Source organism: Oreochromis aureus, linkage group 23, assembly GCF_013358895.1.
Source record: "Oreochromis aureus strain Israel breed Guangdong linkage group 23, ZZ_aureus, whole genome shotgun sequence".
Lineage (NCBI taxonomy): Eukaryota > Metazoa > Chordata > Actinopteri > Cichliformes > Cichlidae > Oreochromis > Oreochromis aureus.
Genome location: NC_052963.1, coordinates 21,369,392 through 21,396,006, shown reverse-complemented (window position 1 = coordinate 21,396,006; position 26,615 = coordinate 21,369,392). Strand labels below are relative to the sequence as shown.

The following is a 26,615-nucleotide window of genomic DNA, read 5'->3' as shown; positions in this document are numbered from 1 at the left end:
CTTGCTTCAGGTGAAGTGAAATATTTCGACACACATTTTTTTCATCTGCAGTAAGGATCACGGTCATGGTGACTCACCCTCGCTCCATCAGCCCCCGCCTTTCCTTCTGGTCCTTTTTCTCCAGTAGCGCCCTGTTAGAACAAATCAGGTTCACTTAATGGTTTCTTAGTTTTCCCTCCTTTGGTTCTGATGATCCCCAATATCGCGAGGTCTCACAGTGGCTTACATTTTGCTCCTCTTACAGTCTTGCTATTGGTAAAACTACTGTCTTTTTCTTTGGAGATGATGTAATGAATGTATTCTTTAACTTACAGCATCTCCCTTCGGGCCTGAAGGTCCGGGTATGCCTCTTTCTCCTGGGATCCCCTGAAGTCCTGGACCTCCTGGCTCTCCAGCAGCACCCTTGGATCCAGGGCTACCCTAAAATGTGCAAAGTAAGCAGCGGGGCTTGTTATAAACAATATAAAGCAAGCAACGAGTCTTTTTGTTGTTCAGGATTAAGCATCAGTAGTTTTATGGTTACCATACCTTTGGCCCATCTGGTCCGGGTGCACCTGGACTACCTTTGGGTCCCTGCAGCCCATTGGGCCCAGTTTCACCTCTTTCTCCTGGGGAACCTCTCTCTCCCTGCAAGAACAACCAAAAGATAAGTTTACACATTTATTTCTTATTGGAGGGGTGTCACACATATGGGGCCCAGAAATGGCCCCTGGAACGACTCCTGAGACTGATCCCAGGGATTAAATGTGCAGTTAAACTCCTTTGTACTGACAGAAAGGGGAGTTTCACTGGATGAGGCCTCTTAAGCTCAGACTGGGCTGTATGTGGCCCAAGATGTGCAAAATTAGTTTGACGACCCTATCCCTACTGCACAGAACAAAAAAAGTATGTGTAAGGTTAGCGATAACCGCTGAGGCTAAAAAATCAAGAAGGAACTTGCAGTTTCACAAATGGCCACTAGAGGCTTGTTCCAAATTTAGTCAAAGCCCAGAGAGTCGCATGTTAAAAGGTTCAGCTTTAACCATATGAACAAATTGACCAATAAAACTCCACCTCCAACCTAAAGAAACAACTGGAATGTTCTTTTTTAAAAACTAACATTAGCCTACTGCAACTGCCTTGTTTTAGTTGTGGTAGCTACCTGGGTTATGTGCCACTTCATTATCTTTGATGTACTATTGCTGTGTGATTTATTACTATTACTGAAGGCTGCGTTACAACCTGCTAGCTGCAAATAATCATGTGCAGTTCTGAAAGCAGACAGAAAGAAAATATATTAGTGATACAGAAATAGTTTTCTATTCGAGCTCACTGCAAAAAGCGCAGCCTTACCTAATGTCCACCCTACTGTTACTCATTTTATATTAAGATTTAAAAATCTAGTTGGTATTGCTTTCAGAACAGCACATGATTATTTGCAGCTAGCAGGTTGTTAATTCTATCCATCAAGTCTAACAGTCTGCAGTGAACTAACCTCAGCTAACGCCAGCTAACAATGTTAGCTCATTTGCGAGTAGCCTTCAGTAATAGTAATAAATCACACAGCAATAGTACAGTCATGTAGTTGTAAAAAGCATGACAATATATCAAGTAATCCAAAGTATTCCGAATACGTTACTCACATTAAGTAACTTAACGGAATACGTTACAAATTATATTTTGGGCCATGTATTCTGTAATCTGTAGCGGAATACATTTTAAAAGTAACCTTCCCAACACTGGATGTGCTTGGTGCTAATGTGATACCCACTAATGTGTGATCACATTTATGTGAATTAATTTAAGTAATTTTACTTTCAATGTAAGTGATATTTCCATTTTGGAGTGCCCTAAATAACTACAGTAATTTTAACAGGAAACTTGGTAACTACTCTGGGATATTTGTAGCGGACGCTCCATTTTTGTACCAGTAGGTGGCAGTGTGAGACCATGGTTTGGCCTGTTGTTAGCAGCCTGAAGCGCATGCTCCGCGCTGTTTTCTCATAATGGCGGAGTATTCAAGAACTGCAAGCCACGTCTCCTTGTCTGATCATTTCTTTCCTGTTTACAGGTTCGTATCGTGCCCGAAATAGAATATAATAGCAATCACATCCATTATATAGCATAGATTAACCATTACGGTTGGAAACTGAAAGCGAACAGAAAGTGTAGCACAGTAAATTAGACTTTTGTAAGTATTTGTTTACAGCTTTAGCAGTATGCTATGGTTAGCATGTTAGTTTGGGTCACACACCTCCTTATGCTCTGTGATGTTAGTGATCGGCTCCACCGTTATTCTGTATTGTTTTAGTCCCTTGTTTTCTGCCATAAAGTGTTTCCGTGAATTCAGTGCACATGTCAAGATGGTGCTGATGACGCCATTCTTTCAAACTATATGAGATTTATAGATTTGTCTTGTTGGGATTCATTTTGAACAAAGTCTTACATGGATATTGGTCATGTTGATGACGTTGGAATGTGTTAGTTCCCTTTTTGTCTAATTGGTAACAGAACACATATGAAGAATGTGTGAGCTATGCTTAGGAATAAGTAAATACACAGTTGTAATACTGTAAAAGTAATAAAAGGAGTGCATAATTGTGAATTTGAATAAATAATGGCGGAGTATTCAAGAACTGCAAGCCATGTCTCCCTGTCTGATCATTTCTTTCCTGTTTACAGGACACATATATAGCTGTCTACAGGCGCTGCCACCCGGTACCTGTAACACTCACGTGCGACAGTTTTCCAATTTCATTGTACTATCATACTAAGCATGACTGTGCAATGACAATAAAGAGTTATGTTTATAAGTTATCTTAAATAAATCTGTTTTGCTGCATCTAGAAGTTTTGACATTTTAGGAAATATGAACAAGTAAAAAAAAAGATTTTGGATTAGCTGATTAAGCACATATAATAATAACCGAAGATGCATCTTTTAAATAAGTTAATCCCATATTATAAAATTTTAGGATATATTTCTGTTTATGTTCTAAAAATCCTTTCAGACTGGTTACCAGATCAAACCTTTTTACAACTTTTGACAGTGGTTTAGATTTCAAGAAGAAACTCAACTACTAAATCATCAATAAGTTATAAAACTAATGCTTGTTTTCTATTTTAGATCCTTAACTCTTACAGCTCATCATCATTAGCTGGAAACAAGTTCAACTGAAAAGAAAAGTCAAATTTAACAATCATCAGACGATCAAAATGAATCAATGAAAACACAAAGGGATGCACCGAAATTCTCACTCATGTGATGATTAGAGCTATGGGTGGGTTACAGAAAATGTTCATGTTTCAAGCTGGACTGTGATGATCTGAAGTTTCAGAACTGAGCAATAGAAAAGTTGAAATTGGACTAACGGACTTACTCTTGGTCCTGTAGCGCCAACTTCACCAATCTCTCCTGCAAGACCCTACAAAGAAAACAAAAACATTAAGCAGACTTTACATGCTGTAGTCACTGCACGATTTATATTATGTGGGTTAATTTGAAAAATATTTTAAAATACCCAAGTCATACCTTGTCACCTGGCTTTCCTGACTCTCCAGGTGGGCCTGGTGTTCCAGGCAAACCCTAAAAACGCCACAAACAGTTTTTATTTTATTTGATAATCATAAAAACAATAGACAAGAACTTCTTGTAACTGTGACTTTAATCGTGGCCAATCTCCTTTGTTACCTGGTTAAATAAATAACAAATAAATAAATAAAATAAAGAATTAAAAGTGAGACTGAGCTCCAGTGATAGGAGCTAAATGTTTTATGGTCCCTAAGGACCCCAAAGCACTTTACATATCCAGTCATTCACCCATGGGATGAAGATGAAGAGTACCTGGAAGCCAAACACTCCCTGAGATCCCTGCTCTCCTCTCTTCCCTGCAGGACCCTGCAGGACAAACAAACACATTATATTAAAAACATAACTGTTTACATTATTAATAATGAGAAACTCTCAGCTGAGACGGATGCTTACAGCTGGGCCAGGTGGACCAGCGGCGCCTCTCTCTCCATCTTTTCCATTTGGTCCCTAGAGGATAGTAAAGAGCAGCATTTATCAGCATGTTTGTGCTTGAGATGAAGAGCGTGAAGCCTCAGCAGGAAGTATGAACTGTATTTATATCAGCTGTGGATTTAACTTGCCCTTTGACCTGGAGCTCCTGGACTTCCAGCTTCTCCAGCCTTCCCAGCGTCACCCTGAAAAACAACAGGGACCATCAATCAGCATATTTTGTGTTATTATGGAGCTTTTTTGCATTTATTACCACAAATGTATTCATCTGGCTTCGCTTATTAGGCTTATCTAGCCGCTAATGTCACACTCATTCGTACTGACTAGGAAGCCCTTTGGTCCCGGCAGGCCCATCGGTCCAGCTGGGCCTCTGTTTCCAGTTGAACCGGCTGGGCCTTGTTTGCCGTCATCTCCAGCGGATCCCTGAGAAGACAGGAACACATTTACTGCTGAGCATGCATGTGCAAATCTACAAGTGGTGAAAGTTAATGTATTTGATTACATACCACCGGTCCTTGCTTCCCCTCTGCTCCCTGGGCACCTATGAGACCTGTGAGACCCTGTGAAGTAACACAAACAAGTCTTTTAAATGCTGAATGAAACAAGAATTTCTGGTTAAGTTCAGGTGAGTTTGAATTTGCAAACTGAGTACTATATTTTAATAAAGCAGACTTCAAATTTGTGATTGATAGCATAAGCTCATCAGAAAAAGGTTACTGAAGTCATAGTAGAATAATTTCTTTCATACATGTTTACGTAACTTGACTTATTTTTTAAGTAGAACAGTCGCTCTCCAGTGGTCATAAGTAGGAATGCAGGTTTAAGGCTGCAAGGCTACATATATTTTATATGCAGTTTTTTATATGCATTATAAAGACACTTCTTGTCACTAGCTAATTCTGCTATTCATGTTTATTTAAATACCAACTAGGAATCGCTCTTGTAGATTGCAGTTTAAAACAGATTATGGCTATAAAATTCATGCACATGCAAGTTTCTCAAGGATAATTTAATGAAGATGCAACATCTAAAGACCAACAAATTTCAGATGAACTTTAAGTCAGTTTGCTGTTGAACCAGCATGCAGTGCAGCAATCTGAATAGATGAATCTGTGCATTCCCTGACCAGTTGGCAAGCAGTTGCTGGAGTTTTGAACTTTGAACCATAATAAATGATAATAAAGTGCCATAATAAACATTAATAAACAGAATAAATATGGATCACAAATGAAATTTTGGGTCATATAAAACAGAATCAAGAGGCAGTATAGAATAAAATGCGACTATTAGAGCAGAATAAAATCTTGTGCCTAATAAAAACTTAAAAGCAGTTCGCACTCTGAAATCACAAGTTCTGGTTTAGCATTCTGTGATAAAGAAGATGCTGTGAGAAGGTTGAGAAGGATCAGTCATGATGCTGGGACCTCTGCTTTTGAAGGATTTGAAGGATTTCATGGCTCCTGAGGTCAGAAGTCTTTACTCAGAAGTCTTTACCTCAAAGAGTAAAAGGTGCCGAGGTAGGTATCTGGTAAGGCGGGGTCATTAAGGTCTAAGTGTACAGTGGGCCTGTTATCGGCAAAATGATTTGACAATTCTTTCCTGCTACCATGATGTCGAGGAGCAGTTGGGAAACACTTGCTAACTGCTCCTAGACATTGACCTTCAACGTAAACGTTTTGCTTTATTGCTGCAGCCAACACATTTCTGAAAGCTCAAGTTTTACTTTGAAAGTCAAGTTTCTACTTATCCAGGTTGTGCTGCAACTTTTTCAAGTTTCACTATGACTCAAAGAATAGTTATCATATGTTTGCAGACAATTCGATTCCTTCCATGTAAATAACAGGCAACCTGCTAACAACCAACCAGCACTGAATACCTCTTTGCAACCAATATTTTCAATTATTATTACCAATATAATTCTGGAATACACATTTTTCACTGCGACTGGAGATTTTCAGGTATTCACTGACTGGTTTCTATGCTGCCATGACTTTGGCTTTTCAGCTTCACAGCAAATGTCATCAACCTGCAGCAACCACTTGCCAACCACTCAGAAGAGAATCATTTCCCTCGTGAGCAGAGGTTGTCAGACGCTCACTTTTATATACAAAATCCTGCAAACATTGAGCAAAAGGATGAAATAAACCTTCTACTCTAGGCAATGAATTACAACATGTGACTTTACCCGAGCTCCTGTCAAGCCCGATTCTCCGTTGCGTCCTGGATCTCCAGATAAACCTTTGGCGCCTGAAGATCCTGGCAGCCCTCTCTCGCCCTGGGCTCCCTGTTCAGAGAAAGTGTGAAATATTCAAAAATCACAGAAATGAATGTGACGAAGCTGATGGCGAATTAGAGTCATAAATACTCACCTTTGGACCTGGTAAACCGTCAGCACCAGGGAAACCCCTATTTCCTGGTGGTCCCTATAACAAAGAAAAGAAAGCTTTAGTCTGTCTTGTTTGCAGGGTGTAGTTTCGAGTTAAAAAGGAATACATTAAATATATTACACATGACCGGACTGTGAATATTCTTGATGGACTCACTGTCTCTCCTGGGGGTCCTGGAGGCCCGATGGATCCAGCATCACCTCGGGGTCCACGCTTTCCATCTTCTCCCATGGGGCCTAAGGGACCTGGTGCACCATGGTCACCCTAACATAAATTCATACCCACTGAATCAGTTGACAAATCATTAACCTAACCACCAAAATAACATCAAAGATGAACGTTTAGGGTCTTTATTTTGGGGTAGTTTTGGTCTTACTCGCTCTCCCTTCACTCCAGCCTCTCCCTTGAATCCAGGAGCTCCAACATCACCCTGAAGAAGAGTTTAAAACAGATATTTTAAGATAGAGAAATGAAGACTCACATGACAGGGAGAGAGAAAATTAAATAAAATGAGAGCTCATACCAGTTGGCCTTTTGCTCCAAGAGCTCCTGTTGAACCCTGGGGGCCGGGGGGGCCGGGGGGACCAACCATACCAGGTGGACCCTGGAGACCGGCTATACCCTGGTGAGGTGACAGAGCAGCAATAGATTAAATAAAGACCTTTATTGTAACACATTTGTAGACAAATATCAGCTGGTTAAAGAGCTTTGCCGCAATCACTTACCGCTGAGCCGCGGGGACCCGGAGCTCCATCCTGTCCTGATGCGCCCTGTTCGAAAACAAACATATTAACTGGGAATGGTGGTAATGTGAGGCCAGAATGGGTCTAGAGCTATTTTAGCAACAAGAATGATAAAAGTACAACACCTGCTGTCCGATGGGTCCAGGTGGCCCGACACGCCCAACGTCGCCCCTTGGCCCCTGCTGTCCCGGACTTCCTCTGACCCCTGTTGGTCCCGCTTCACCCTACACCAGCAGGTACATTCAGGAAATATTAAAAGACGTCTCGGGTGACTTCAACGACTCAGAAACATCTGTCACTTAGATACTAATCGAAGTGTGTCTGAGAATGAAAACAGACTCCTTACAATTCAAGAGTCAAATAATCTCACCTTCATTCCAGGGCTACCGGGAAATCCTGGTATACCGGGGATTCCTATTGGCCCCTGTGGTTAGAGGAGAGTATGTTTAATATTTAAGAAAAATCTAATCTGATATTTTGTTGACAATCTGGGTAAATGGCGCTTCAAAAATAAACAAATGGGCTACTAAGAACAACTAGAGGATAAAATGTAGTTGTCGTGGGATTTTTTTGTGTTGTGTGTTGGTTTCTGTTTGGTTTTCATTGTTGTTCTAGCAGCTAAAGTTTTATTTTTTGCTGTACTGCAGTCACACTGAGGAAAACAGTGGTTGGAGACCGCAGAACAACCAAAATTATTATGACCGAGTGCAATGAAGCTGTGAGTTTTTTGCTGGTTCAAAGACAGGGACTGGGTCTGTGAGAGCCCAGGTAAGTAACTCTGAGTTTCCTGTTACAGATAGGCTGATTCGATTAAGCTCAATCAACTCCAACTATCCAACATTTACCATGGCAACAGGTAAAAAACTAGCGGGACCTCCATTTTAATCCAGTGGAGCAAGAAATAAGAATAAAAACACATCCCCAAGTTAATTCTTCCTAAACGGATACAGCTGGATGTCAATAAAATTTTGCTTCTAATTACTATTATTCAGACTCTGTCCACATGTACACCGGTGTTTTTCCCACTCATCTTGATGTTTTTTTCCATAGGTAAATGGGGTTTAGGTCACTGAAAACTGAGCTTCTTAAAAAAAAACTATGTGTTCATGTGTGGACCAACAAAATAGATTTTGTCTCACAACAAAGTTTGCACCGTGTTATTGTTTGTTGGCTCCTGATAGGTTAACACTTCTTGGGCTATATCGCCACCTGTTGGTTTGCCATGCTCTTGACAGGGCATGACAATTTTTAATTTGGATATTTTTTCCAAACATGGTCTCAACTTTAAGCTGACGGGGACGAAATGACTGAAGATGAAAACATCGAGAAATGCTGTCAGAACACATTCAGACTTAATTTTCTCAATTTTCATTTAAATATTCAGGTTAATGTGAACAAGATTACAACATGACAAATATTAGCCACTGATTAGTGCTTTATAATAAATGGACTGGTTCTTATATAGTGCTGTTCTACTCTACCTGAGCACTCAAAGCACTTTATACAACTTGCCAACTACCCATTCACACCCACTCACACAAGCACTTTTTCTACATAAATGTCCTCTATCTTTGAGGTTAGTATCTTGCCCAAGGATATCTGGCATCCAGACCAGAGCAGCCAGGGATCGAACCACCAACCCGATGTGTTCACTTTTAACAACAAACATTTAATTTAAGTACAGCATTTTATTTTAACTTTGTTGATTTGATTTGAGGATTTATATTTAACGTTAAACACCACATATGGCTGTAAATGTGGTAATAAAAAATGTGCAGTTTAAAATGGGAGCCCCTTACCAAACAGATTAATTAATAATAAACCCACATCATCCATTGATTGAGTTTCTATCCTTTCATTGACTTATTATATATTATTATTATATATCATCCTGCGATTGGAAACAGCAACAGTATTTTTCTACTAAACCAATTAAATTAACTAACCTTAAGTATTTTTTAAAATAATGAGTAATATCATATATCCAGTATTTTGTCCTACGTGGTTTTTGTTCAATCAAAACATGCAAATTAAAGATATTAACTTCTGCTTTCAAATCACAAGGGAGATTTTTCTCTATTTTCTGATGTGCTAGACACTAAAACAAGAAGCATGTTAGAGGATTAAAATTATATTTTTATGTTTTTAAATAATCTCAGAGTCTGAACAGAGGTGTGTCCCTCGGTGTGGTCAGAAGTTTTGGAAAAAGTAGATCTAGTAGATCTTACCAGAGGACCTGGTTTACCAACATGGCCGGGTGTGCCACGTTTACCCTAAGAGAAAAAAACAGTTTAAGATAAATAACTTAATGTGGAAACATCTCTTTGCATTTTTTTGTCCTTTTCTTGTCATGTGGCTCAATTATTTGTCTCATACCACAGGGCCGGTCGTTCCGGCTCGGCCTCTTTCTCCCTGCATCCCAGGTGGTCCCTGAAACCAAAGATGGAGTCAGTATCTCTGCAGTAGACTAATATTCTCTCTTTTTAACTGTGTTTTTTAACTTACCACTGGACCAGGAGCTCCCATTGCACCAGGAGTACCAGAAGCACCCTGCAAAGCATAGAAACCGAGCAGTTATGCACAGATTGTGCAGCACATATGACTGAGACACCTTTCAAACGTGGAAACAAGTGATGAAATTTCTGTTTGGAGTTTGAGTTTGGAGTTAATTTAAAAATCCTGTTTTCAAAGATCAGGTTTACGTGTCTCATTTTCTTTGTCTCATTCTGAAACTAAAACATGAGATAAATGCAATGACGTGTTTGTTATAACAATGTTATGTAAAATAGTGTGATTCCAGTTCAGCTGCTTGTAGTAGAGGTAACAACAATTCACGCAATTTAAATAGATTAGTGTTCTCCTTATCCATACTGACTGTTTTTTCTCTAGTTTAGCCTTTTTTTGTGTGTGTTCTTGACACTGCTGCGTGTACCAGAGACGGGCCGTTACACAAGTGAGGAGAGTTTGGTGGGGCTGTAGAAGGACAGAGCATCGAGCAGGAGGAAAGATATCCACTCCTTTGTGCAAAGAGGAACAGGAGGAGCATCACATGTGCCCCACAAAATAACCCACATCGGGCTATTTGTGCATGTTTCTGACAAAATGTGTCAGGAACAGACTTCAAGAGGGTGGCATGAGGTCAAAGAGTCCATTGATGTTACGTAACCCTCATGGCACATGCTTAGGTCCCACTAAAGGATGTTGGGATCTCATGCTAGGTCCCAACATCCTTTAATGTGCAATCACAGCCCAACGCTGTGCAGCAACAACAGAACTCGCAGGGCCATCACTCTTCACTGATATGAGCAGGTGTGTCAGACGTATCAGAATCATTGGCAAATGTTATACTTTATTTTTGACAAGTACAGGTCACCAGCAGCGGGCCTGCCAATTCTGCTGTTCTGAGACGAACACCAATCAGGCTGCACAATGGCTCAGGATGGTTTCTGCTTCCTAACTGGAAAAACTGACTTCCATAAAGTTTAACCTCCCTCACAGAACAGAACATTGGTCATACGTGTCCAAGCTGCTCTTTGCTTCAAGGGGTCAATGGTAATTTCATCTACTCAGGTCAACATCTTTTTACCACCTTGATAGCACGAAGATGCATACAAGCATACATCTGGGCATTTAACACTAATCCAGTGCCAAATGTGTGCCGTGTGATTCAGTGAATTTGATATATTTACACACATTAGGGCCACTTTAGCCTCTTTGTTTCATCTCTCAGGTGATTGAGATGCAGCTGTCTAACTAAAAGTGTCCCTGTTTAAAGCTAAAGCACATAGACATTTACTCTCACTGGAATCACCAGCTAACCTCACGAGCTTGTATTTGGACACCATCGAACTATTAAATTGTTTTTTTTATATAATTTAAAGCAACTGCACTGAATTGTTCCTTTAAGACTTAAACTATAATTCCTACTATTTTCTTCAAAAGTGAAAGTTAGCTACCTTCGCTCCAGCTGCTCCAGTCTCGCCTCTTGGTCCAAGAAGTCCACTGTGTCCCTGTTGTAGAGGTTTAAATTCACAGACTGGTTAGTTCTTGATATTTCACACATGAAAACTAGCGAGTAATAATAAGGAAAAAGGACTTACTTTGTGCCCTCTCAGTCCTGGATTACCTGGAAGTCCCGGGAATCCTCTTGCACCCTGTATTTAAACGTAATCACATTATTCACTGTCTGTCAGATTACAGTAGGTTATTGTATCACTATTATCATGACAATAGTAGGATTAAATATTTTTTGGCATGACGACTGGTTACCGCTGATCCTGGATATCCTGGTTCTCCGGTTGCTCCTGCAGGTCCGGGTTGTCCCTGGAAAAGACCATCAGGTGGTTATGGAATAATTACAGATAAAAGAAGAATCCTCATCAGTATCTGTTACATGACTCACATCAAGTCCAGGTTTTCCTGGTGGTCCATCAGGTCCTCGATGACCCGGCTCCCCCTGCAGACACACACACGTACAGTCACATTTAAATTTCACTCTTTAACATGAATGAATCCAAGATGAAGAAACAACTGTACCATTGGTCCTGGATCTCCAGCTTCTCCAGGAATTCCTTGACCACCAGCAGGACCCTGAGCAGGAAAATTAAAGGTCACATTTTTAGGCCCACTTCCTACAAAGTAAAACTAATATTTGGCTCTAAAACTTCATCAGAGATAAACACTCACTGGTGGTCCAGGTGGTCCTGGAAGTCCTCGTGATCCTGCTTCACCCTGAAATGGCAAATGATTATGCACTGCAGTTTAAACTCTTCAAGCTTCTGGACTTTGCATATGTAAAATATGCAGTTTAAAAGCGCTCACCCTGGATCCTGTTAGCATCGCAGATGGACCCGACTTCTCGCTAAAACCCGAAGCCATCTGTGTCACCAGGTTACCCTATCAGGAAGAGATTGATCCAAAATTAATCATTCATGGAGAAAATTTGATTTGTTTGGTTTTTTTCTTATGAAATTTGCATTAACTAATTAAAAGAAGTTGGTGAACAGCTCACCCCAGGGTGCGAGGGATGCCCAGGTGGTCCCGGTTCTCCTGGATTTCCTGGTATACCGGGCTCGCCATCAAATCCTGGAGGCCCTGGGAAACCCTGCAATTTGCATGGGTTAATGAGTGGCACACAGAAGGTACTGACTGGTTACATGACCAGAAGCTTAATTCTGACATTTTGTTTGCAGTTTATGATTTTACTACAGTTATCCACGTGTGAATAATGTGTAAATGTCAACGAGAGGGTGTGTTATAAGATTCGTTGCATCTACTTGAGCATTTTGAGGGCCTTGAGGTGCTTAATGCACCTTTATACTTCCTGTCCACCACATTTCAGAGGGTAAATAATTTACCTCATACTCCACAGCTTTAGATACTTTTAACTATATAAAACTTAAAAAAGGAACAATTATTCTTGTCCTTCATTTCTGTTCTGTACATAAAGAAGAAAGTATGCCCTCTAAGTTTTTAGGTAACTGGTCGTTAGCAGGTTCTATAATTATTTAAATACAACCTCAGATGAACAACAACATATGAAATATTACACCATGTTTATATTTATTTAACAAAAACTAACCACGATGCAGAAGTAGTGTGAAAAACTAAGAACACCCCAGCGTTCAGTAGCTGCGAGCTACTGAACGCTGTTAGTAGCAACAACTTGACAAAATTATTTTCTGTGGGGCTTTATCAGTCTCTCACACTGTGGTGGAGTATCGGTCCACGCTTGAGATTTTCATTGAGATTTTCATTGTTCGTTTATGCACAGCTCTCTTAAGGTCCCATCACAGTATTTTAACTGGATTGAGGTCTGGACGTGGACTGGACCATTGCAGCACTTTGATTCTTTTCTTTTTCACTCATTCTATTGTAGATTTGCTGCTGTGCTGTTAAGGTCAAGCTTTATCTGTCTTTTGTGGCTTGCTCAGATGCAGCTTTGCAAACCTAAACTGTGCTGGCATGTTGTTGTTTTTTCAGAGAGAAGAGGCGTTTTCCTGGAAACCTCTCCAAACAACCTATAACAGAGGCCTACAGAGTCTGACATGTAGCTCTTGGGTTGTTGCTTCATTTTTGAACCTGCTAAGGATCTGATGACTTTTATTACATCCTGATAAGCAAAACACTGCAATACAACAGATTTTTAGTTATGTTTTGTTTAAATTAAACTATCCAGCAATTAAACATTAACTGTGATAGTATAACAGTTACAGGAGCAATTTTCTTTCATCGTGGACCTCACCTATTAACTTATAGGTCCACTAGTTCCCTGTGTATTGGTTTCAACTTACCCGTCTGCCTTTAAAGCCTCTTGGTCCAGGGCTTCCCTGAGCCCCTGGAGGACCCTGAGCAAAGAGAACAAGCCATAAGAGCATTGAAACATAGGTCACTGTCTAATTACTGGAATAATCATGCAGTGAAATTTGTATACATGAAAGCATTTGTCCAGGTAATTGTATTAACAAATGCTGGTATTACATTTTGCTGCCCTCTACTGTGACTCCAGTTATCATGTGTAATACTATGACAGCAAACAGAAAGATAACAAGGACAGAGAGGGGGATGAAAGAAAGAAAAAAGCTCACCGAGGGTCCTGAAGGTCCAGGAATCCCCACCACCTTCACAACACAAGAAAAATTAAGTTCATTAAATGAATTATTAAGACCTCCATCTAGGCATAATTAATTAAAAAAGTTAAATTTATATGCAAAGTGCACTAATGCCTAACTTTTTCTTTTTACTTACATATGGGATGTCTCCTGGTTCACCCTTTTGCCCCTAAAAATAAAGCCAAGCAACACTTTTTAGTAACAATTTTCCCAATTTAATACATTTTTCTTAACTGACTGTATGACTTACCTTGAGGCCCATAATTTCTTGGGAAAAAAAGAGAAAAAAATACTTTTATTTATTTTATTTTTCACAATTTGTGTAGTAAATTTTCCCCTTTAAAGCACTTCAAAAAACATTAAAATAAAGATAAGACATAAAATAAAGTATGTAACTTTTATAAGGGGTGTAAATCTAAGACAAAGTGACCATCTCTCTTCTGGATGCAGGTAAATCCGTCTCACCTATCATCCTGCTGGCACTTGCGAAGTTGTCGCATACAGGGCAGCACTCTCCCGCGGGCGTGACAGCCTTCTCACAGTTTGACAGGACCTCGCACTGTATCTCGTCACAGACAGTGACGCCGTTGTCACAGACACACACGCGACAAGGTTCGGGTTTCCAGATGTCATTGTGATGGTAGACCTCCCCATTGACTTTGCAGTTTTCCTCCTTCTTCTCATCTGCAGCTGCAAGAAAACCCCCCCAAAATGAAACAAACAGATGGACAGACAACCAGGAAATTCATTTACACATTCTTGGGAGCAACAAACAACCATGATCTCTTTTCCTTCCCCTATACACAAAACTCACCCAGGAACTCAAAGAAAACAAGCTTTCAAAGTAAAACAGGAAATGATGAAAGTAGGCATGAATGCTAACACTAAACCAGTTTCCCTCGGGATGAAGTATGATCAATCAATCAATCAATCAATCAATACAAGACAAAGAAACAAAAGAGACAAAGTCATAAAGAATACATCATCATAACGGCATTTGTTTTTTTACATTATGAATTATAAAATTTTAAAAATTCAATTTCTTCCTTTTATAACATACTCATTGTTGTGGTATGGACTGAAGTTCCATTTACAGACAGGGGCATCACCAAGGGGGGGTCTGGGGGGGCACTGGCCACCCCCGGCAAGACTGCGAAATATTGGTAATAATTTCAATAAATGTGAACACAATAGAGAGGAAGAATCATTAAAGTGCTGGTTGGGACTGTCAATCAATCAGTCAGTCAATAAATTAAAACAGATTATTATGGATTTAAAAATGTTATTTGATTTTCATATGTACCTATTTTTCAGTGATGTCAACTTTAATAGCAGGAAATTAACTAGACATATAATTCTTTTCTGGCTCTCTGTTCTATAGGTTACTTATTTTACTTATAGGTTAGGTTACTTATTTTTCAAGTAACCTATATTAGACAACTGGTGTGCCCTCATATGGCCACCCTATGAAAAAATTCTGGAGGCACCCCTGTTCACAGAGCACCCTTGTAGTTTCACTCATCACATTTTAAACAAGAGTTTTTGTTTAGGCTAATTTCAGCTAATCAACACATATTTGATCAATAACTTGCTGCAGGGGGCCCAGCAACAAATTTCAATTCAATTCAATTCAATTCAATTTTATTTATATAGCGCCAAATCACAACAAAAGTCGCCTCAAGGCGCTTTCTGCCCTGGGGCCTCATTAAAGGCTAGTCCGGCCCTGGATCAACCATATAATAAATTATACTTTCAATCACATAAAATTGACTTTTTACCTGTTGCAGGGTCTGTACTGGGAATCAGTGTTGAAGCTGCAGTCAAGCACACAGGGCAACACTCGCCCTCTGGGGTCACTGTTTTCTGGCAGTCACCGAGGTCCTCGCAAACCACGTCCTCGCACATGGCGGTCCCCTTATCGCACACACACACCCGACACAGCTCCGGGCTCCACATGTCGTTGTTGGCATAGACTTTTCCATTTTCTGTGCAGGTGTCTTCATGAAAGAGAAACTCAGTTAGTATGTGCTGCAACTGGCTGTCACTGGATTTTAAAAAAGGATCTATATTTTAATGAAAATTCACACAACTTTGCACATTTACTGGAAAACACACATTTTAAAATAAAACATACACGTTTATGAATCCATACTGTTGTGTTCCTTGAAAAATACAGTCAAAAAATGTAAAGTATGTGTGTTTTCTAGTCCTTAAAATACCAGCATCTTACTCTAACATGCATGAATCTCACGACCATGCCCACAATCATCCTTCTGGTGCATCATTAAGCCGAACTTTGTGATTAGAGCAGCAGAAATACATCATCACAGGTGCATGTAAAGAAATTACAAAAAGCATTAAACATGACAAAGAAGATGTTGATTTCCCAGAGGAATACACCTTATTTGTTAAATAAGTTACTTTCTCAGCTTGGTTTTTTTTTGGTGTGTGGCAGTAAAACTGGTCGCAGCTCCATTATTTCTTCTAACAAACACAAAAGAATGAAGCTACCTCCAAAGTTTTTATTGCACACGTTTAGTTGAGAGAAGTGAACTTATCTGGCAAAAACTTCATGTATTCCTTTTGCAAACTGAAAGGGAAACTCGGTACAGGTTCAAGAACAACATTTCACAGTGGTGTGCAGAGGACGGAGCCTGAAAAGGAGGGCTTCGGGCTGTAAGAGAGAGCAGAGTACCACTGACGCCGGGACAAATGTGCAGGTTACATTCCAGTTTTACCAGTTTGAGCGACTGAGCACACGGGGCAGCACTCGCCCTCTGGGATCTCTGCGGTCTGGCAGTCACCTATATCCTCACACACCACGTCCTCACAAACCACCGTCCCCATTTCACACAAACAGACTCGACACGGATCTGGGTTCCATATCTGATTGTTGGAGTAGAGTTTGCCATCCGCTGTACAGGAATCTTTATGACAAAGAACAGCAGCTGACATCAGTATCATTTTCTGTGTCAGCTGTATATAATATAGTAGGTATAAGATCATTAAAGCATCATTGTGGATTAGTAGTTTATGAGTTTGCACTTTTGCTCTGCCAATTTTACTGAAGAAAGTAACATGATCTCCCCCTGCTGGTAAAGCAACTTCTGGTTGTGTGTCCATTTCAGTTTTTGGAGAGGCAAAGCATGAAATGTACACAGTGGACTGGTATGTCTATTTTGCCCTGATACTGGGTTGCAACACAGATGGAGCCATGAGGTAACTTAAAACGCCATTACAGAGGACCAGTTAAACTCATTCCCCGCTTTCTACTTTCACTTTGTGACACCGTCAGAGTAACTTTCTGTGTGGCAGTTCATAAAGAGTTATCTCATACTGGCCCGTTATGTAGCTCCTCATTTCTTTTACTGATCCCACCTTAAATGGCCACTTTCTTCTGATTGGACAACTTCTGGGAAAACAGCCAAGGGGCAGCACCATTGGGCAGCACCCAATGGTTATGAGCAACTTCCTACTACTTCCTGTACTTTGTCAAGACCAGTCTGCTCATTGGTAAAGTAAAATACTTTTGGGAACTAACTAATCAGAGCAAGAAAACTGAGTGATTACTCCAACCAAGTAATCACATATTATTTGAAGTCTTGATAATTTTTAATATGAATGTATACCGCAGTATTTTGAGAAAAAGCACAATAAATTCTTCTTAAGTTAAGTGTATGGAATAATTATGATTAATTCAAACAGTTTGAAATGGGAACTTAAATGTGTTTTACCGACCCTCCATTGACCCCATCCACCTCCTTCTATGTGCGTAATCACTGTAACTTTGTTAACTCAGTTCCACCTTTGCACCCATCATAATTACTTGATTCACAGTCACTGTCATCCACTCAATATCACTGCATTCCCATAAGCACTAGCTCTGCTCTGTGTTTGGAGCTAATTCTCACAGGTCAGCATGCTAACACTACAGACATCATGAAAATGTTACACCTACTGAAAGTTAGTGAACAGACATTGTTTTTGAATAAAATCCCTTTTAAAACGTTTTTTGTTTTAATCTCATTTAGCCAGACTTTATCTCACTACTGATGAACTTTCCTTCTAGAGAAACCTCAAGCTACCTGTTAGCAATAAAACATTTTTACAAAATTACTTAATAACTTGATGAAGTACTTATGAATTTCCTTTGACTTCTTGATATGCGGTGATGTCTTAAGACGTTTTACATGTATTTCTTTGTTCTTTTTCAGTTATTGAGTTCTTTCAATCATATGACCTCTATCGTCTTTTGGGCATGAGACCCTGTAGCATTAAGTGAATAAGGTCCCAGTCACACAGCCCTACAGACTGGTCAATGACCCTTGGTCATCTACTGGTCATGATGGGGAAGAATGTATTCTCCGACTGGCTGATGAAAAACTCACTGTGACCAGTTTGGTTGCTGGCAGTTTGGGATTTGTCTGCAGAGACTAGCTAATCCTGGAGTACATGTAAAATTGTGAAAAGTTGCACACAAATGGAGACAATTCACCATCAAAGTAAAAGTCGTGCCTCATGAAAAGTCTCTACTTTTCAGCAAGTAGTCAACAAATGTTTGTAGTCAACTCTGGATCTTCCATGAAAACTTGAGGCTGATAACAACGAAAGCAATTGTAACTAGGTTTTTGGAGTTGCTTATTTCATTTAATGACAGCCATCCAGCAACCAGTGGCCAGCTGGTGAGGAAATACACATTTTTCTGGTGTCAGTATCCTGTCCATCAATAGTAAAATAAGGTAATTGTAGCTAAAAAAAACAAAACAACCGAAGCAAATGCGGGTGCCTTAAACTGGCATTCTACCAGAAGGCCACAAGATGGCGATAGCTCTGATTGGGGAAAAAAATAGATTGACTGCGGTGCTTTACTGCTCACTCATTGGTTAACAACTTGCTAATCACAAGTTTTGACACATTTGGTTATTCGCAACCAAGATAGCGATGGTGGAAACAGGACGTCAACAACCAGCGAGTGACGTCACAGTAGCAACGTCCATCTTTTATACAGTTTTTGATCATAACCTATACAGAGGAAAACTCTCAAGCAATACTTGACTATGACTTGACAATTTGCGTCTTTCCTTAGATTTTTTGATTTCCACTGACAAAGTGTTGAATTATTGTCTCTGTAGTGCTGTGAAGATGTGCTGTAGTGAATAAAAAGGACCATAAAGTCGTGATTCGCAGCACACAGGACAAATCACACTTGTTATAAGAATACCACAGGTAATAAAAAGTGGGAAAGCAGTGTGGATATTTATGGAACAGACATCCCAGTGTTTGAATCTGTCCAACATGAAGCTCAAAATATTTATTACCAGTTTTATTGTCCGTGTTCGGAGGCTGTTGCGTGGCTGCTGAGCACACGGGGCAGCACTCGCCCTGAGACGCCTCAGTGGTCTCGCAGTCGCCTAGCTCTTCACACACCACCTCCTCACACACCACAGTCCCCGTGTCACACACACAGACTCGACACGGCTCCGGGCTCCATATCTGATTGTTAGAGTAGGTCGTGCCATTTTCTGTGCAGGTATCTTCATGAGACAGAACAGCAGCCGCATGAGTATCGTGGGTGAGTCCCTTTCAGCCCGTACGTCATTGTGAGGGTTTCATCAATGAGACACAGTTTTTGCCCTCGCTAGTAAGTTAGGAATCCAATGTAATGGTTGCTAGCAGATTTCCGCAGTTTCCCGTAGTTTGCAAGCAAGACAATGACTTGTCTGCACTTGCTAACTACTGGCTAAACTGCAGTTACATTTTAAAAATGTAAATGGCGAACAATCACCTTCAAAGTAAAGGTTGTTTCAAATGGTCAACTTTTACTTTGAAGGTGAATGCTCTTCAGTTTCATTGCCACTCATTCGCAAGTTGGCCAGTGTTTGCAGATGAGTTGCTGCTTCCCATGAAAACTGCTACCGACCAAGGCAATCACAAGGAGTTTTCTGGTGCAGCAGCTTCTTTGTGACCAATTTCATGGCAATTGCCAGCAGCCTTCACCATCCACTCGCCAACTACATCCATTCATCCATTCATCCATTAAATATTGCTTATCCAGTTAACTCATCTGGAGGGAAAGACAGAATAGATCCCAGCACAATCAAGTGATATAATCTCTCCAGCATATCCTAGGTCTGCCTCTGGGCCTCCTACTGGTAGGATATACCTGGAATATGTCAACTAGGAGACAAGGCAGGTTGTTGGAGGCATCCTGGTTCCTGCCCGAACCACCTCAACTGGATCCCTTCAATGTAGAGAAGCAGCGCCTCTACTCCAAGCCCCTCCCAAATGATGGAGCTCCTAAACCTATCTCTAAGCGAGAGGCCAGCCACTTGTATCCATGACCTTATTCTTTCATTCACCACCCAGAGGTCATGACTACTGCTGAGGGTATAGACTTAGATTGATGGTAAATCAAAAGCTTTGTTTTTATGCTCGGCTCTCTTCTCCACAACAGATGCTTACTTACTTGAGTACTTGGGGTGGTAACTCATCCCGAACCTGGTGTGGAGACTGACTGACATGGGAATATAAATTTTCAGGGGTCGCTAACTGTTCTGTGGCCTGGGCCTAACCTAGCTTGCATGTTTTTAGGCTGTGGGATGAACTGGAGGTACTGGAGAGAACCACACAGACAACACAACTCAGGAAGTCCTCAGCTGGCTAACAGAGGCCTTCATGGGTGCTAAGCACTGTAACAGTACATCACTACACAATGCAAATAGATGCCTCCACAATTTAGATTTGAAAGTTGTTTTTCCAGATGTGAGCAGCATAGCAGCTAAAAGCAGCTTCAGCAGATTTGGCTCAAACCACAAATTGACCAGAAACAACTGAATCTGTTTTCCTGCCAGCAGCTTTGTTAACATATCCCCAGCTGTTTACAGAAACACATTGTACTGAAAACCTCACAATGACCAGCTGAAAGGGAGCTGGATTATATCCCCATACTGAAGGTAGAGCTGCAGTGGTTTACCTGCTTTAGGTTCTGTCGTGTGAGTTGAGCACACGGGGCAACACTCGCCCTTTGGAGTCACCGCCATCTGGCAGCCACTCAGCTCCTCACACACCTCGTCCTCACACACTACAGCCCCCGAGTCGCACACACAGACCCGACACAGCTCTGGGCTCCATGTCTCATAGTTGCGGTAGACTTTTCCATTTTCTGTACAGCTGTCTGAGTCAAGCAGAGCAGCAATCAATATCTGGAGCAGTACGTGTGTATTAATATCCTTTAAATCAACCACAGAGAGAGGGTATTTCTTCTGGAGAAGTAGATCTACAGCAACCCAAACCCCATCTTTAATGTGATGTATATTAATCCATCAGGATGCACCAGCTGCCCTTTAGGTCAGAGTTAATTTATTCAATAGACATGTAAAATGAAGGTAGTGCTGTTTGAGAAATACAATAACTGCACTCTGCAGCACTTTTTAATTTCTCTAAACTGCTGTGTGAAGGTTAATTAAAAATCACCCTACATGGGAGTCAGTCCAACAATCCCTGGTTGTGGAGAACAGCACCTTATCTACAAGGAGAGGTACTACTGTCCTGCAATGTCTTTACTTTTTTTTTTTCCATTTAAGGCAGTATAATATCTATAATAATCAAATTGACATGAGTTCAGTGACCCTACCATGTACTGTAAAACCTCACAGGGTGAACAAGAAATGTTCAGTGTTTTCGCTATGAGGTTACAGTTAGAGTCTCTCCTCACTGATGTGGGAAATACAGCAGGAAGGCCACACCAACAGGATGAATGATTCACTCACATTTCTTACTAAAAATATATGGATTTTAAAACTTCTTTAGGAGCATGTGGCGCCCAACAGACTCCAATTTTCTCAACAAAAAGCAGCAGTGAACCCAGCGCACCGTGGCTCGCACAGAGCAAAATGCTTGTTACTGTAATCATGATTAAATCCTATCAAAGCTGTTTAAGTCCTTTATCAAAGCAGCTTTTCAGCAAGTTTCAACCTGAGCAACAGTGATCTTTGAAAGTGCACCCACCTACTGTCAGTTAGTACTGGCCACTTTATTAGGTACACATTACTAATTACATTTTGGTGATTAGATTTTGGTCCATGCTGGCATGACCATATCACGCAGTTGCCGCACATCCATGATGTGACGCCCTCCAAAGGAAATAACCTGTATTGTCAGTGGAATAAAAACTATGTCATGAAATGTCACAAACCTCAAATCATCTCAAACTGGTTTCTTAAAGATGAGTTAAGAACTGTAATGGCCTCTACAGTCACCAGATATCAAACCAGTGGAGCACCACTGGGGTGTGATGGAACAGGAGATCTCTAAGAAATGTTTCCAGCACTTTGTTGACTCTATGCCATGAAGAAGCAGTTCTGAAGGCAAAAGAAGTTTCAACTGGATACTATCAAGGTGTACCTAATAACGTGGCTTATCAGTGGATATAAAACTACCCATCAGTATATACATTTTTTTTCCTCAGGTCAGTGAAAATAGATCATTTGGCAATAAAACTCTGTGAAGGAAAAATCTATTTAAATGTTGTGCATATTTTAAAACAGCCTGCAGGGGGCGACTGTGGTTGTATAGAAGTCTCAGTTTCCTCAGTAAACTGTTTCCTGATGAGTGTCGGGGCTCAGGTACTCAGGTCAAACTGAATTAAGCATGAAACTCATTATGGTCTTTAATTGAGTCAGAAAAGAGGACAAGCTCATTGGCTAACAGACCTTTAACCACACCTCAGTAGCCAATGAGCCAGTGACTATTAGTTTTGTGGTTAGAGGCTGTTCATTGTGACCGGTTTCAAATGCTCAGCTTGAGGTTTTATGTGATGTCATGGTGCCTTCATCCATCTTTTACATACAGTCTATGTATGTAAAGTTGGACAGTGCAAACTACAAAGATGTCTTTCACCTTTAAAGTCAGCTAAACATAAACAAAAAAAAAAGTGGTTTCAAAATGAGACGCTTGATCTTATTACTAAGAATCTCCATGAACATCCTTCTCCCTCGTGACAGACACTTTTAGGTAAATTGCTTCTGAGCAGTCAGTGACTAGACTGTGGTTGAATTTGACAGCTCCTGGCTGCAAATGCGACGATAAAAGTGTCTGTATGCAAGTATGCAATCATCTCTGCAACAGCGACGTCTCTCGTCGCTCAATTATATACATAAAGCAAGGCGAGACGTGTAGTTTTCATGTCAAAAATCTATCAGCATGTCAGTTAATCAGGGGCTAAAATATGAGGTGAAAGGAGCCTGTTTAAATATTGTAATTTAGATAAATGACAGAAAACACAGAGCTGCCTCATTCAGCTGCAGGGCTCTGGGGTAAAATAAGCAAAAATGCACTTATTTTCAAAACCCTCTTATTTAAGTTTTTCACACCTACATTCAGTTTTCAGTGACCCAAATACATTTTTCTTGAATTAAATATATGAGACATGCCAGCACGTATTAACATATTTATGCAGAAGCACTTTCATCCTGCTGGCCTTGGATGAAGCTGTGTCCATGCCATGAAATCATCCCCAAACCATCAAGAAACAGTGAAAACATTTAAAAAATGACAAAAAAAGGTACAAATGGCCACCTGCTGCAGGCTTTCTGAGTGCATTTTAATCCTGGCAGTTTAGTGACGTCCCTAAGCACTAATTATGTGGTAGAGCCGCTCCCCACCAGAGAGGCTGCTTCTTAAATGCAGCAGTTATTTCAGTGGAAACCACAGCGGCTGTATTATACGTTGGGCTCAGAGGCTGTGGTTTCACTTTATTTGGGAGGTGCCACACCCGGAGAAACCTCCTGCCATGAAACCTGCTTCACCCTGTAGCTGCAGCGTCTTTACCAAGCAGAGCTCTTAATACCAGTAATTAGCGCTGGCATTTAATCTGCAAAAACTCATTTTTCTTCATCAGTTCTGCAGATAAAATGTAGGTTTTTTCACTTAAACTTTATACTGCAGACTTTATACTCTTGGGCAGTGCCTCAGCTATTTTTATGTGATTATAGCTTATATATACAGTACAGCATGAGGTCAATTATCATGACTAGCTGTGGTTTTCTTTTCAGCTTTCCACCCATGCCATCTGACTACAGGCTTAGTTTTTAAACCATATTCAGTTTGCAAAAACAGGACTTCAGACTAGAGATTCACAAAGTGAGGGATGAGTCATGTTAAGATGTAATATTGTTCTTTACCATTTATTAAAACTTATTTCAATAAATAGGATGGGAAGGTGATATAAAATCAGTCTCTCATACTTATTTTACACCAACAGTCTATATTTTGATGTCTTTTTATTTTACTTTTTTTATCTGAATACTTTCTCTTTTAAAGGTTTCAAGAGAAACAGTCCTGAAGGCTATACCTTAGATTTAAAGGGTCACAATAAAGAATCCCAATCCACACACTGCTTAAAAAAATTTCTACAAGAATCAGTGAAAAACAAACATGTGCAGAAACTTGCACACACAAGTAAACTAGGACTTGCTCATATTGATAGTATGAAAGTGTGTTTCTGCCACTAGAAAAGAAAAAGTCAGATGAACTTACTTATGAGTAAGTTTCCTGAAAGTTTCCAGAATCTAACCCCAAAATTTGACCTACAGATCTCACATAGGACGCCAACAAAACATAATTTCATTAGGGATAGAAGTAAAGAATTCTGATTCTGATTCTAATTCTGAACTAACGTGTGGCCAGCATCACAAATCCCGCAGTTCACTCATAACAACTCATATACTGTCACATATGTATGATTTCAGCTGGAAATTACTTAAAAAGACTTGTGAACTTCTCTGCTGAAGGTTGTTGTAGCTGCACAAAATTAAACGTAATCACAGATTTACTTTTTGTCAGATATTTATGCATAACACCTAACTCGCTTCAAGGTCATATGCACCGACAGCTTCCAAATAACTCTTGAACCTCTTTAAAAGTTAGAATAGAACTCTCATGCTAAATAAGCTAATGACACCGAATAGCTTAGCTTTACATATACTCTGGAAATGGTAGGAATGAGTCACTGTAACATAAGCAGTCCACCAGTAAAGATTAGACAAAGTTACATTCACTTGTTATATATTTTGTTGAATCTGAAATGAAAAATGTTAATTACACTTTTTAATTTGTATGCTACACTTGAAGTTGGGGTCAGCCATAGCTACAGTCTGGAAACTAACAATAACTGACTCAGTGCAAAGTAAGCAGGAAACCAGGGAATACTCTACAATGCTACACTACCTTTTTAAGTATTTTGCTGAGATTAAGGGAAAATCTTATTGTCTGTACGTTAAACTGAACATATAGACTTAGTTTAGCTTAGTACACAGACTGGAAAAAGTGAAATGTGATAAATGCCTCATTTTGGTCTAAGCTAGCAACTAGAGGAGATGTAAGTTATGCTAGCTTGTTAGATGTCTCGTTAAGAATGAATTGTTTACTACTGATCAGTGTTGTCAACTCCTCAGTAAGGAAAATCGCTATTGGTTGTCCTAAAAGTCGCTAGAAGTCGCTAAATGATGTCATCACCTAATTTGCATAATTGGTCATGCTAATATAATTGTAACCTATGTTGTTGGAGAGAGAAATAACATCGTGGAAGAGACATAAAGTGAGTAAAAAACGTCCTAAATGCATTTAGAGTTTATTTAGAACTACAAATTAAATTTCTTTTAGCAATTATTGTTTTTTTTAATGTCACAATTCCAACCCTGCTCCTTCACCCGGGCTTGGACTGGCAAAAGTGATCCGAAATAGGCACTCTGGTGGAGTTACTTTGTGTGTGTGTGTTTATAAGTAGTTTTAAACCTTGTGATCTACAAAACAGCATAAGAGTAAAAGAGTAAAAGAAGAACTGACTGTGTTACAGCACCCGCTGTTTGTTGAGAGTAAAAGCGATACGCTTTCCGTCTTTTAGCGACTTTTTTAAGAAAAAAAGTCGCTAGGGGGTCTGAAAACTCGCTAAATATAGTGACAAAGTCGCTAAGTTGGCAACACTGCTACTGATGATGCTACAGCTAGCTGTTCATTAGCAAGATAGTGTTTAAAGTTAGTAAAATATAAATAATAGCCCCTCTGAGGCTAAGTTTTATATTAAAATAAAATGAGTTTAATTAGCACAAAAGTCAATAAACTGCAAAAAAAAAAAAAAAAAAAAAACTTTGCAGAGATTTAAAAAAATTAGATGAAACTTGTAAGTTAGTAAGTCATCTAGCCTGTTTGTTGACTGAAAATTAAGCTAAGCAGCTGCCACAATTAGCTTCATATTTTGGTATTTGTTATAAATTATGTCGTCTCAAGCAAAAAAATTAACATGCGAAAATTGTCAAAACTATTCAATTTTACAATTAACATTTGAATGCCCCCTGTCTTTATAGTTTAATAATTTTTTTTTCATATTTTATGTATATATCTGTCTCTTAGCAGTCTTCAAAGAATTTTCAGGTTACATATCCATGTAAACCTTTGCCTCTTGGCTCTAAAGACAGTTATGACTTCTTATTCACTTTTTAATTATTCAAAAATGACCCTAAATATAAATTCTGGTCTGAAGTGATACTTATCAGGCCATAGCTGGAGAAAATTCCATAAATAAATATTACTGTAAAAAAAAAAAGGCAGATTCAGACCGAAAAACAGCTGGTGCACATATTTTGAGGTTGTTGTTTATCCCTTTGCAGCATGAATGCTACAGTGGAGGTATAGTTGGATGAAAGTAAGAGATGCATTTTTCATATTCAGCATAGTCTTAGTCTGGGTGTGTCTTGTCTGCAACTGGCCTGAAGTCTGACCAAAATTAGTGGCCTTCTTTTGTCCATTCCATCCACAAGGCCACATCATTATAGCCGTGGCACTGCGAACCCCTTCATTCAGCCTCGACCTCGCACTGA

General features: G+C 39.8%; 1 protein-coding gene across 2 annotated transcripts in view; it reads right to left on the bottom strand.

Annotated features, from left to right (window-relative positions):
- The window catches only part of LOC116327538 (collagen alpha-2(V) chain-like), a 34,494-nt gene that overhangs the window by 6,845 nt on the left and 1,034 nt on the right, over positions 1-26,615 (bottom strand). The window contains exons 2-37 of one of the 2 annotated variants that reach the window (XM_039607493.1): positions 16,479-16,667; positions 15,519-15,737; positions 14,206-14,430; positions 13,991-14,007; positions 13,877-13,909; positions 13,717-13,749; positions 13,423-13,476; positions 12,141-12,233; positions 11,951-12,025; positions 11,816-11,860; positions 11,666-11,719; positions 11,532-11,585; positions 11,399-11,452; positions 11,230-11,283; positions 11,086-11,139; positions 9,635-9,679; positions 9,506-9,559; positions 9,358-9,402; positions 7,500-7,553; positions 7,255-7,353; positions 7,112-7,156; positions 6,910-7,008; positions 6,763-6,816; positions 6,543-6,650; positions 6,369-6,422; positions 6,185-6,283; positions 4,506-4,559; positions 4,324-4,422; positions 4,131-4,184; positions 3,964-4,017; positions 3,823-3,876; positions 3,511-3,564; positions 3,359-3,403; positions 529-627; positions 313-420; positions 78-131 (exon numbers count right to left, since the gene is read on the bottom strand). In XM_039607493.1, the coding sequence (XP_039463427.1) occupies positions 78-131; positions 313-420; positions 529-627; positions 3,359-3,403; positions 3,511-3,564; positions 3,823-3,876; positions 3,964-4,017; positions 4,131-4,184; positions 4,324-4,422; positions 4,506-4,559; positions 6,185-6,283; positions 6,369-6,422; positions 6,543-6,650; positions 6,763-6,816; positions 6,910-7,008; positions 7,112-7,156; positions 7,255-7,353; positions 7,500-7,553; positions 9,358-9,402; positions 9,506-9,559; positions 9,635-9,679; positions 11,086-11,139; positions 11,230-11,283; positions 11,399-11,452; positions 11,532-11,585; positions 11,666-11,719; positions 11,816-11,860; positions 11,951-12,025; positions 12,141-12,233; positions 13,423-13,476; positions 13,717-13,749; positions 13,877-13,909; positions 13,991-14,007; positions 14,206-14,430; positions 15,519-15,737; positions 16,479-16,667 (2,684 nt within the window). The remainder of the gene's footprint in view (positions 1-77; positions 132-312; positions 421-528; positions 628-3,358; positions 3,404-3,510; positions 3,565-3,822; positions 3,877-3,963; positions 4,018-4,130; positions 4,185-4,323; positions 4,423-4,505; positions 4,560-6,184; positions 6,284-6,368; positions 6,423-6,542; positions 6,651-6,762; positions 6,817-6,909; positions 7,009-7,111; positions 7,157-7,254; positions 7,354-7,499; positions 7,554-9,357; positions 9,403-9,505; positions 9,560-9,634; positions 9,680-11,085; positions 11,140-11,229; positions 11,284-11,398; positions 11,453-11,531; positions 11,586-11,665; positions 11,720-11,815; positions 11,861-11,950; positions 12,026-12,140; positions 12,234-13,422; positions 13,477-13,716; positions 13,750-13,876; positions 13,910-13,990; positions 14,008-14,205; positions 14,431-15,518; positions 15,738-16,478; positions 16,668-26,615) is intronic. The other variant, XM_031749170.2, reaches the window with a different exon arrangement.